Source organism: Castanea sativa, chromosome 7 (genome assembly GCF_040712315.1).
Source record: "Castanea sativa cultivar Marrone di Chiusa Pesio chromosome 7, ASM4071231v1".
In the NCBI taxonomy this organism is placed as follows: Eukaryota; Viridiplantae; Streptophyta; class Magnoliopsida; order Fagales; family Fagaceae; genus Castanea; species Castanea sativa.
The window spans coordinates 39,284,886-39,297,580 of NC_134019.1; the positions used below are offsets into that span (position 1 = coordinate 39,284,886).

Below are 12,695 nucleotides of genomic sequence, written 5' to 3' on the forward strand. Positions count from 1 at the left end.
GTACTATGTGAAACCAATAAAACTATGACACATCACTAAGTCAGAAAAATTTTACTTGACCAAATGACTAAAACACCCTTTTTTAACTGTTGTGGGGGGATCGTGAATGGTTTATACATGTGAGCCCACCATACTCAAACACTAGCCTTTTCTTTTACCGTTAAAATAACGGGTACGAGTATGACTTTAAAATCTCGATTTGTGGGTGGTTTTGCAATGATGCCCTTATCCTTGGGAAGATTTTGGTTTTTCTCGCAACTTTTCTAAACCAAAAGCCATGTCTAAGCTGTGGTTCAATGGAAAATATTTTTCAATTGTAAAATAATTCAGGTGAAAATACATTTCAAAAAAGAAAATATTTTTGGTGTTTGATTGCATTTGAAAAAATGATATAAAAAACTAGAAGTGACGAAGACCGATGGCAATTAGCAATTGATGGTGGCAGAGATTAGCGACTACCAGTGACCAATGATGGTAGAGACAAGAGGCGACTAGCGGCCACCAGCAACTGGAGGTGGTAGTGACTAGAGGCAACTGGTAGTGGCGGTGGTAGTTGGCAGTTGGCAGTTGGCAACCGAAGACTGGGGACATTTGTGTGGGGGTGGTGGTTAGGTGGCTAACAGTGGGGTTGAGGTTCAGTTAATGAGTTTTGAGTGAGGCGGTAAATAGTTTATGAAATATGAAGGTGTAAACCAATTTTAGATATAAGTGCCATTATTTTATGGTGAATTGGAAAATAATTTTTGATTGACCAACATTTTTAGTAGCCCTAAATACCCATAGATGTGGAAAATCTTTTCCAAAATCTATTTCTGTCAAACCAAACACCAACCTAAATCAAAAGCCAAGGCTAGACTTGTAAATCCTCTATTAGTTTTTTTCTTTGCCTACGCAGTATGAGAGTAATTAATGCATTGGTTAGAAAGTGTGAGTTGTTAAAAAAAAAAAGCTATAAAAAGATGTAAAATAACATTAATAAAAGTAATTAAAAAAGGACTTAAAATGAAAAAAGTTATAGAAAATATGAATTCAAATATAATAAAACAAAGGAAAATAAATAAAAAAATACACGTAGTCCACTCTTAACTTATTTGCCGAGAATCTATAATTGACCATAAAATTTTGGAAATAAGGCTTATTGTTGTTGTTGTCGTCGTCTAGATGCTCTGAGAAAGATGTAGCATATGTCGTACATAAGATAATTATTGTTTTTCATGACACTTCATGCTTAGGGCTATTAATTAACCAAATTGTTTATGAAGCACTTGAGTTTGGTTCGGGGAAAAGCTTGTTTATATTTGTTTGTTTTATTTGGATTTAACTATTAAACGAGTCAAATTCAAACATAATGATGTGTTCATGAACAAATTTGCGAAGATGAGGCTCAATCTAATTATAATGTATACTTGTCAAAATATATATTTATATAGACTTGAGATTGGATTATATGAGTTTATAAATATGTTCATATGATATCATATCCAGATATTATTTGTAGTTTATTGATAACATAAACAATCCATTCATGGTGATATTCATAGATTTGTGAATTGATAAAACATTTTAGTCATGGTTTGACTATATATGGAAAAAGAGTAAGTTAATTAAGTAGTTTTTGAATAGGCTTGAGTTTGTATAACAAGAAAATGAACCAAATTTGAATATGTAATCTTGTTTAGAAATAAGCTCTAGCTTGACTCATGTTTGAAACAAAATTAAATGAACAAACTTGAACTTTTAATACTCAGCTTGGCTGGAATGATTTACAGTCCCAACTTTGGGTTTAGCATAAGTGAGACTAGAGTACTCATTTTGAAGGGAGATTAAGGCTCACACTTACGAGCTGTATCTACTAATCTCTCATAACTATTTAGGGGGGGAAAAATGAATGGCATGACAAGTGTTGTTGTCTTGTCAATATGAGACCTTTAACCAAAAAAAAAAAAAAAATTAAAGTTAATTATTGCGATTTCTTTCTTTTGATGAGTATATTTGAGATTAAATACTTAGCAGCAATGTTAGTTTGTTCAGTTGGGTGCAATTGTGTGAACCATCATTGCAAGCTCCTGAATATGTTAGATGTGAAAGTTACTCTGCTCAAAACATGATGATGACGACAAAGAAGAGAACTCAAGATGCTTGTGTGGTTGGGTTCTTATGCAAGAGGCTGACTCAAAAGTTTGAATCAGTCATTCATGGGTCCATATATTTTGATGAATCAGCCCATGATCGGCAACTTTAGGCATTCTTTACAAGACTTTTTTTCTTTTGCTCAAGGGCAGATCCTTTACAAGAAAGTTGATCATTGAAAGCTGAGAGAAATTAAAGCAGCACCCACCCATTATTTTCACAGCCACAAATTGAATGGTGGTTCAGAATTCCCAATTAAATGCTAGACAAGATCAAATGAGTCATTTTATTACTTCAATTCACAAAACTGAGGTGGAGGTCCCTTTCATCCAAGTACAAGAACAATGAAGGAGAAGTGTGTACATGTATATATACGCAACTAATTTTGTGAGCACAAATGCAAAGTCCCATTATATATCGTGAATCGACCAACCATTTCTTACAGAGAGATAAAATCCCTGATGAAACTTAATTGATGATGCATTTGTTTGTTAGGTTGAAAAGTGCTAACCTGCTCACTAAGTTACTGGTACGAGTCTTGTGCACAAGATTTTTTGGTTGAGAGCATCCCAAAGTACATGCCTACTGCCTGTATTGCTTATATCTTGTATGCCAATCTGCACTAAGTTAAGAGCATATGCAGTTGCATTCAGCACAATCAGCCTACAGAAGACACCAACTGATTGAAGTTCTATTTTGATATTTTGGCTGGAAGCACTAAATGAAGTTCAAAGGATGATTTTTTTTAAGATTATGATCAACTATGAGAACAAAAAAGGTGTAAAGGAAGGTTCTAGCTTCACTTTTGTTTTGATTAATGCAATAATTCTCCAAGAACTTGTCAATTCCAGACCTATTCCCTTCTTTTCACTTCTTGTTTCGACTTTAGATGCTACCATTTGACTACTTGCAACATCACAATTTGAGTTTTAAGGCAGTATCGTGGTATCTCTTCACAAGGAAACCTCAAATGCTCCATATGTTTCTCTTTCAGAATCATGTGACCTAAATCCAACTACATCCAACATCTTTCTTTAACCCTCTCTCTTTCATCAGTTCCCTCAACTGCTCAATCTCATCCCACATACCCAACTTGGCATATAAATTTGATAACATAATATAAACCCCCACATTCTGAGGATCCAAGTCAATTGCCCTTTGAGCAGCCAACTTGCCCAACTCTATATTTCCGCAATCCTTGCAGGCGCTAAGCAAAGCCCCCCACATGGAAACGCTACAACTTCCATGTCCTTTATGGACCATCTCATTCACCAGCCTAAATGCCCTATCCAACTGACCAGCCCTACAAAGCAAGTCAATCAGACAACTGTAATGCTCAGGGCCAGGGTCCAACCCGAAGTCATGAGTCATGGATTTGAATAACTCAACTCCAAGGTTCACTTGGCCAGTGTGACCACAAGCAGATAGGACTGTCACAAATGCCACCTCATCTGGTTTAATCCCTTCCTTTAACATCCCTTGGTATAATCTAACAACTTCTTCATTGTGTCCATTTCTACCATATACACCAAGCATTGAAGTCCATAAAACGACATCCCTTTGACACTCTTTTCCTTTCCCAATTCCTGCCAAATTAAAGACTTGCCAAGCCTTCCCTACTAGGCCACACTTTCCGTACATTTCAATCAATGAACTCTGAAGAAACACATCCTTTCCCACATCATATATTCTACGAATCAAATAGGCGTGCACCTGCATCCCGAATTCAATTGCAGATAGTCCAGCGCATGCCCGCAATATTGCTGACAATGTGAAGTGATCATAATCCAAATTCAACACAGGCATCTTACGAACCAGTTTAAGTCCTTCAAGCCACATCTTGGCCTCACCATAACCTGACAACAGTGCATTAGCGCACACACTGTTTTTCACAGGAATTTCATCAAACACCACTTCTGCATCATCAATAACCAACGACTTTGAATACAAATCAACCAGAGCACTTCCCACAAAAACACTGGATGACCAACCGGATTTAGCCACAAAGGCATGTACCTGCTGACCAAATCTAACATTTCTGATAGAAGAGGAAGCTATTAAAGAGCTACACAAAGTATATGTATCTATAGGCACACCATTAATGTGCATGAAAGAAAAGGTTTTTAGTGCATTAAATGCCAACCCATTTCGGCTAAAGCCGGATAATATAACATTAAAGGGAATTGGGTTCTTGGGATTCATGCATTTGAAGAAGTTGGTCAGGGTTTGAGGGTTGTTTCTGTGACGGCATGTGGTGTACGAATGGATGAGTTCAGTATGAAAATTAAGGGAAATAAAGAGCAAGCCTGTTCTAAGCAGGTGAGCATGGAGCTTCTTAATGTCCCTAAGATTCTTACTTTGAGAACAATGGTTTAAGAATCCAGTGATAGAATCTAAGATTTGTGTATTTTGAAAGTGGGATTGGTTGGACATAGAAATTATAAGCTTTGAGGTCTAGGTGTTCGATGTAAAATACATGTTATTTACAGACTCACAGGGGCAGCTTGGTAACTTTGGTTATTTCAGTTATTACCGTTAAAAATAAATAAATAGACCGAAAAGGCCGGACTGGACCAAACTAGACCGACATGAACCAAAATGACCAAACTGGACCGAACAGTAAGTATATATATTTTTATATATGCCCTTGTTAGATGAAACAAATTTGGGGGTGGGGGATTGTTGGGAATATACCGAATTCCCAGATTTGACAAAAGAAATTAGGTGGTTTATAAATTTGCTTTTGTCTATATAGTTGCAGTGATTTCATTATTTTTAAAGAAAAATACAAAATGCGGCAGTATAAAATTTCTCTCTCAAAACAATACGAATAAAACCCTAATCTGAAATAATGGTATTTATATCTCACATAAAGGATTCACAATGGGCTAAAAACGGGTCAAAAATGTTCCCCCGGAGCTTTTGCTTTATGGAGTAAGCCTCAGAAAAATCTCTCATAATAAAAAACTGTAGTAATTTTATATTAGGTCGGGTCATAATTTGGATTAAACACAAACTAAGCTCCACATAGCCAACAAATAATTGTCGTAGAATCTAAAGAGGGACAATTTTAACTCAATAATGTTTTGCATTCAACGCTTGACAGAAAAATGTGAGAGAAAATGCAATATTTCTGATTGTAATATTTTTAATGGGTATACAATACCCAACTCTTCTTCTGCCAAAAGGAACTAAAGAATCTACATAAATTTACAAAATTGTCACTGCTCATCTATTTTAAAGCTGCATGTTACAATTCATCTAAGCGAGAAGTGAGATCAATGAACATGTCTTCGCTGCAAGGAATTGTGAGACCACCCATTGGATGATCAAATCCAAATTCTTCCTCGGCCTTGTTTAGCAGTTGTTGAAATGTGGGCTGGTTCAAGTATGAAATAGGAATCACAAATCGCTTCTTTTCACTCTCTCCAACATATACTGCAAGGTAGCCTTTTGGAACATCTAAAGATGTTGAAGCTGCTAGCTTTGAAAATGAGTTTGTTCTTCGGAGAATGTGCTTAGCATGTATGATACCAGGAAAACGAATAGCCATTGCTATCTCTCTATTATTGCCTGAAAAATGGTGAAGATCACAATGAGATGGGAGGAGGAAACGTGAGGATATGACACTAGAGGATATGAGGACTTGTTTTGGATGTGGAATGATATGTTTGTGTGTGTAAATATATACACATGGTGCATGTGAAAATCTCTGAAATCTGGATTGAGTGGTGTAGAATCATTTGGGTAGACTTGGTGAGACATAAGCATTTGAAAGATCACATGGACCTGTCTTCCAACTAACTATCAACAACTTGGTAGTGATTGAGACTTCATATTTGTTGGCACACACTTGGTCCAAATTTTTCTGGAGAACAACCTACAAGGGTCCCAGTTGACACCAAAGATATGTGGATTGCAGAATACTCAAAATAATGGGTGACCCTCTTATATTAGAGGACAGGTTGAGACATATATGCCAAATATTTCTTAACAAGAATAGGCAACAAATTAGCGTCTCCAATGACATTCCCTTTGGATAAATAACTACCTACACTCGTAAGATTTTACTTCCTTTTATCGAACGAAAACTTAAGATAACTGCTTTGGAATATTCTCCTGGAACCAATTTTGTAGAGTTTGATTCTCAACCTGCATGATATAAGAATCGGCAACAAAACCTTAGTCGCAAAACAACAAACTAATTGAAGTCATTCACATGTATTAATCTCCATAATTCTATCCTATCCAAAATTCTACTCTTTATCACCTCCTTAATTTACACATGCCTCAACTTCTTTAAATGTAGCCTCACATTAACGTGGAGCCTCAACTTCTGCTACTATAGTTATTTAGGTGGATTATTTTTTTTATATCTATTTTAGGTTGATGAATTTTTTGTATTATTTGGAACTCTACTTTGGGTTAATGTGATTAAGTTATGTTTTTAAATTGTTATATTTATTCTTCTCTTTGATTTCATAGATGTTATCCTATTATATTATAAATATAGTATATAAGAATATAATATTATTTTATTACATAACATTACATGACCTGGATAATTTGGTGTTTATTACTATATTTTTTATTTTTACTTTTTTTTTCTTCTTACATTATTTTCTACAATTCTCTTATTATTTTCTCTTGGAAAAGTGGTTATTCTCTCTCTCTCTCTCTCTCTCTTGATTTTTTATTCTTTCTTGCGATTCTACTTTATATTTGTTAGGTTCTAAGTACTTAGGAACTGATGTATTAGAACTCTAATATGTATTGTTGGCAAACTATGATCAAAACAAGTGTCTAGTTATGTTTTAGACTTGCTCAAAGTATGTTATTTATGTAAAGTTGGAATCGAGTTAACTGCAGAAGTTACTGTGCATTTCTGCCTGACTCAATCGATCGAGAATTAGACTCGACCGATCGAAAGTCATGCAGATTGTTTTTTTCTGCAGAATTTCTAACTCAGCCCTAAGCCCATATGACGTGTAGGGTTTTATGTTTTGCCCTAAGTATAAAAGGCAAACCCTAGTCACGTTTTTGTAGTTGCTCATATTGCTGTTTGTGTGAATCTCTTGTGAGATCTGAGAGGTGCTTACCTTCACACAAGCTTGGGATTATCAAGAAGGACATTACTTCAAGAACTTGATGATCATTCAGTTGTTGCCATAAGAGCTTAAAGATACACAAGCGGGAGTGCTTGTACTTGCTAGAGAATCCAAGAAAGAAGGAGTTCGTGGTCTCGGAGCTTGCACGTGGTCGTGTCAGTAAGTTCTACTGGTGGGTAGCAATAGGATGTTAGTGGTTTAAGTCGCTATTGTACAACTTCGATTCTTTCATAGTGGATTCAAGTTTACCTTGAGGATAGCTAGGTTAAATCCTCCCCAAGTTTTTTACCGGGTTTGTTTTCCTGGGTCATCATATCTTTTTGTTTTTATATTCCGCACTTTACATTGATATGATTATATGATTGTGTTAACCTAGATCTGGAATTTGGACTAAGCAATAACTTGGCTTGTTAACTAGGTTAATCCAATTGTGTTTTAAGGGGTCTAAACAAACTCAACAATATTGATGAATCATTGTGATTTTTAAAAGTTTATTTTGGGTCCATATGTTTTGATGTTGTATTTTTTAGTTCCCCATTATAAGTAGTATCTCTCTCTCTTATAGTTTCAATTTTGAATTTTTTTTTGAGTAAATACTTTTATTTTGGAAGTAAAAAATTGAGTTTATGTCAAAACACAATCTTGACTATGCTAATTACAAATCGGCATTCGGTCCATTTTGGTCTACTTCATTTATTTGGTCTACTTTAGTCTAGTCGATCATTTAGGTATAATTTGGTCTACTTTGGTCCACTTAAGTTCAATTGGGTCCATACGGTTTACTTCAATCAATTTAGTGCGATTCAGTCTATTTGGTCTTCTCCGGTCCTTTTCAATCCACTTTGGTCCATTCTGCTAATTCGCTCGATTTGGTTTATTTAGTCCACTTCGGTATATTTGGTCCATTCGGTCCAATTTGGTGAACCTACCTAAGAATGAGAAAGTACAAGTTTGGGTGAGAGTTCTATTAATTATTTGAATAATATCAATTGTAAATATATGATAAGTTTTGGTTATTATAATAATTTCCTTAAGAGAATGAGAACTTGAATAATAAATTTGAAATTTAAAAATATAATGCATAATAACAATAGTTAAAAAAATGTGGAACATTTAAAAAAATAATAATATCAATAAAAAACCTAAAAAATGATTAAATTATATATTTGCAAAAATAGAGTGATGGAAATTACTTTTTAAAATTGTTTAATTTTTAGGGAGAACAAATTATGTACAATAAAATTTAGAGAATAAATTATAAATATTCAATACAAGTTTGTTATGAGTTTTGATTATCATATTTAGCAAAAATTTATTTAAACAAAAATTATACATATATACATATATATTTATATTTATATTTATATATTTTGCTTGAAAGTATAATTAACCTCATACAATTCATTTAAAAGTAATGACTTTAAAACAAATTAGTAATTGTCTTAAAGATTAGATTTGTATACATAACATTCATGTTTAGAAAGGCTTTCACTTAAATTTAGCCGGATATAAATGGTCTGAAATACTATGTTAATGTGGCCCAACAAAAGTATAGTAACAATATATATTATGCTTAAGATTTTAGATATTATGAGTTTGAGATTTATATACTTTTTAATAAATTTTGATTTAAAATAGGTGCTCTCATCCTAAACATGCCTTTTCCCTATAGGTAAGTCCACAAAAATGGACCAAAGTTGATCAATATTGACCGAATTGGACTAAAGTGGACACAAATGGACCGAATTGGATGAAATGAAACAAATTGGACCGAATGGATAGATTAGGACTGAATGGAAACAAGGTGGACCGAATAAGATCTAAGTAGACTGAATAGAACATAGTGGACCAATTTACACCAAATAGGATCGAAGGGGACCGAATAAGAATGAATGGATAGATTAGGTCCAAAGTAGACGTAATGGACTGAATAGGACTAATGTGGACCGACTAGAACTAAAGCGGACAGAATGGACGAAATAAGACCAAAGAGGACTGAATAGCCCAAATAGCACTGAAAGAATGGACCGAATAGAACCAATGTGGACCGAATAGAACTGAAATGGACAGAATAGAACCAATATGTATTGAATAGGACCTAATAAAACCGAATTGGACCGAAGAGGTCATAATGGACCGAATAGGACTTTTAAATATATATATATATATATAATTTTTATCCCATTTTTTAGGGCTCATATTTCTACTTTTTTAATGTATGTATGTATGTATGTATATATATATATATATTGTATTTTTTAAACTCAAAACTAGAGTTTAGCTTAAATATAATAAAATTTCATACTTTTCAATCCAAAAATTATCATAAAATAAAATTTTGAACTAAATGTGAAAAAGCAGCCCATAAAAAGAATCAATTTAAGGCCTAATCAATCCAAAATGAACCAAAGGGGATCAAAATTGAACCAGTGGACCAAATTGGATGGAACGGGGCCACAATAGACCTAATTGGATCGAATAGAAATTGTTTAATTTTTGGAAAGAACAAGTTATCTTCAACAAATTTTAGAGGAAAAAATTATACATTATATTACAATTACGAAATAATTATTTATTCTCATACATCACGTGGGTCTGCGACTATTCATAATTAAAATTCAAGCCGAGTTTAAACTTCTAAATTACCAACCAAAAAGACGAAACCAAGTATACAGTGACATGTTTGCTAAAAAAAAGAGGATACAATGATATGGAGAAATGAGTCATTGTTTCATTCAGATAAAGCTGAGTTTGATGACATCGTAATTGGTTTAACTGAACTCTATGAACAATGGAAGACAATTGAGTACTTAAAAAGGAAAGTTACTCAAATAAATATCTGAAGATGACTTTGGGATTGCCTAAAAGCTGCATAAACTATTATCCATAGAAAACCATGACAAATCAAATTTAAGAAAAGGGACCTGAAATATCGTAGAATTAATGAGGATTGGTTTCAACTAAAAGGTGTTCTCAATTATACATTTTTTCCTGAAGAATGTGGAGGAACTGCAATAATTCAATTTCTGACATTTTTTGTTGATAAACAATATCCATCTCCTCTTCTTCTTAAAAGAATTAAAGAATGTACTTGGATTTACAAAATTGTCTAATCTTTTCATTTTTTTGCTGGCATATCACAATTCATGTAAGCAAGAAGTGAGATCAACGAAGATATCTTCACTGCAGGGAATTGTGAGGCCACCCATTGGATGATCAAATCCACATTCTTCCTCGGCCTTGTTTAGCAATTGTTGAAATGTGGGCTGGTTCAAGAACGAAATAGGAATCATAAATCGCTTCTTTTCACTTTCTCCAACATATACTGCAAGGTAGCCTTTTGGAACATCTAAAGATTTTGAAGCTGCATGTTTTGAAATTGAGTTTGATTGGCAGAGAATGTGCATAGCATGTATAATACCAAGCAAACGAATAGCCATTGCTATCTGTCTCTATTATTGCCTGAAAAATGGCAAAGATCACAAATGAGAAGGAGGAAGAAGTAAGGATTTGATATTAGAGGATGTGAAGACTTGTGGCTGTGGAATGATACGTATGTGTATATATAGGTGCATGGTGTATGTGAATATCTCTGAAATTTGAAGTGAGTGGTGTAGAGGCATTTGGGTAGGAATTGGTGAGAGACATGAGCATTTGAAGGATCACATGGACCTGTCTTTCAACTAATAACCAAGAACTTGGTAGTGAGTAGTGTCTACTTAATATTTGTTAGAACATGTTTTGGCCAAGATTTTCTGGCAGCGAAACCTAAAAGGGACCCAGTTGAATCAAGGATATGTGGAATGAGAAATTCTGAACAACTAGCTGATCGCTTATAATTAACTGGGACAGGTTGAAACAAATGTCTAACTGGGACCAGATAAGTCCCTTCAATAATATGCCCTTTGGATAAACAATTACCTACATTTGTAAGATCCTGCATCTTTTTACACAGTTGAAATTTTAAGATAACCACTATGGAATATTCTCTATGAACCAATTTTTGTAGAGTTTGATTCTCAACTTGCATGATATCTCAATCCTGGGGAAAAAAGAAAAGAAAAAAAATAAAGTTACCGGTAAAGAAACTCATTTTCTCAACAAAGTGCAAAATGGTCATGTTCAAAATTGAAGCTGACTATGAACTTTTACATTACTATGACACTATCAGGAAAAAACAAACCCAAGCCTACAATTTCAAGGAGAAATAATTCACTGTTTCATTTAGATAAATTTGAGTTTGATATTATCATCATTTTGGTTTTAATTGAACTCTGTGAACAATAGAAGAATATTGAGTACTTCAAAGTTTTCTAATAAATCACTGAAGATGACTTGGGATAAAAAAAGAGTCCACAGAAAACCAAGCCAAATTAAAGGGACTAGAAATATCATAGAATTAAAGAGGATCAATTTCAAATAAACAGTGTTATCCATTCTACATTTTTCTGAAGAATATGAGAGGAACTACAATAATTCTATTTGTAACGTTTCTAGTGTATAGATAGACAATCCCCATCTCTCCTGTGCTGTCTAAAGAAATAAAGAGTACACATGGATTTACAAAATTGTCTCAGCTATCTTAGTGGTGCCTTATCACAATTCATGTAAGCGAGAAGTGAGATCAATGAAAATGTCTTCATTGCAGGGAATTGTGAGACCACCCATTGGATGTTCAAATCCAAATTCTTCCTCAGCCATGTTTAGCAATTCTTGAAATGAAGGCCGATTTAAGAATGATATAGGAATTAAAAAGCGCCTTCTTTCTCTCTCTCCAACATATACTGCAATGTGGCCTTTTGGGACCTCTATAGATGTTGAAGCTACATGCTTTCCAAATGAGTTTGATCATCGGAGAATGTGCTTAGCATGCATAATATTGAGCAAACGAATAGCCATGTCTATATATATGTAGTGCAGATGAAGATGATGAATATCACAACAGAAAAGGGAGAAGACAGTAAGGATTTGATATCAGTGGATGTGAGGACTTGTTTTGGCTTCGATGATATTTGTGTCTATATATATAGATGAATGTTGCGTGTAAAAATCTCTGAAATGTGGAGTGAATGGTGTAGAGGCAATTGGCTGGGGTCCTGTTAGAGACATAAGCATTTGAAGGATCACATGGACTTGTCTTCTAACTCAGCATCAAGAACTTTGGTAGTGAATGAGACTATATTTGTTGGGACATTTTTCCCAAACCCTTCTGGGTACAAGGGACCCAGTTGAAATCAGAGATATGTGGAGTGGAGAAAACTATGAACAACTGGCTGACCTGAATGGTGTGGGTGAAAATCTCTGAAATGTTGAGTGAACAGTGAAGAGGCAATTGGCTGGGGTCCTGTGAGAAACTTTAGCATGTGGAGGATCACATGGACCTGTATTCTAAGTCATCATCAAGAACTTTTGTAATGACACAGTCTATATAATTGTTGGGACACGTTTTGCCCAACC

The 12,695-nt window shown here is 34.3% G+C and overlaps 3 protein-coding genes and 1 pseudogene across 3 annotated transcripts; all 4 read right to left on the bottom strand.

Moving 5' to 3' along the window:
• Window positions 1-3,135: 3,135 nt before the first annotated feature.
• On the bottom strand, window positions 3,136-4,332 carry LOC142644433 (putative pentatricopeptide repeat-containing protein At3g23330). The gene has a single exon (XM_075819051.1). It carries the CDS (start codon window positions 4,330-4,332, stop codon window positions 3,136-3,138), a length of 1,197 nt encoding a protein of 398 aa, XP_075675166.1.
• Window positions 4,333-5,198: 866 nt separating this feature from the next.
• LOC142643204 (auxin-responsive protein SAUR21-like) lies at window positions 5,199-5,814 on the bottom strand. The gene has a single exon (XM_075817745.1). The coding sequence runs from the start codon at window positions 5,681-5,683 to the stop codon at window positions 5,381-5,383; it is 303 nt and encodes a 100-aa protein (XP_075673860.1). The 5' UTR covers window positions 5,684-5,814; the 3' UTR covers window positions 5,199-5,380.
• Window positions 5,815-10,204: 4,390 nt separating this feature from the next.
• Window positions 10,205-10,975, bottom strand: LOC142643214 (auxin-induced protein 15A-like). The gene has a single exon (XM_075817756.1). The coding sequence runs from the start codon at window positions 10,676-10,678 to the stop codon at window positions 10,376-10,378; it is 303 nt and encodes a 100-aa protein (XP_075673871.1). The 5' UTR covers window positions 10,679-10,975; the 3' UTR covers window positions 10,205-10,375.
• A 652-nt stretch (window positions 10,976-11,627) lies between these two features.
• On the bottom strand, window positions 11,628-12,238 carry LOC142643208 (auxin-responsive protein SAUR21-like; annotated as a pseudogene).
• Window positions 12,239-12,695: the final 457 nt, after the last annotated feature.

Bases quoted from the DNA above. Each gene is read 5' to 3' on its own strand.
- LOC142643214 (XM_075817756.1), bottom strand. From the start codon at position 10,678: ATGGCTATTCGTTTGCTTGGTATTATACATGCTATGCACATTCTCTGC.
- LOC142643204 (XM_075817745.1), bottom strand. From the start codon at position 5,683: ATGGCTATTCGTTTTCCTGGTATCATACATGCTAAGCACATTCTCCGA.
- LOC142644433 (XM_075819051.1), bottom strand. From the start codon at position 4,332: ATGAATCCCAAGAACCCAATTCCCTTTAATGTTATATTATCCGGCTTT.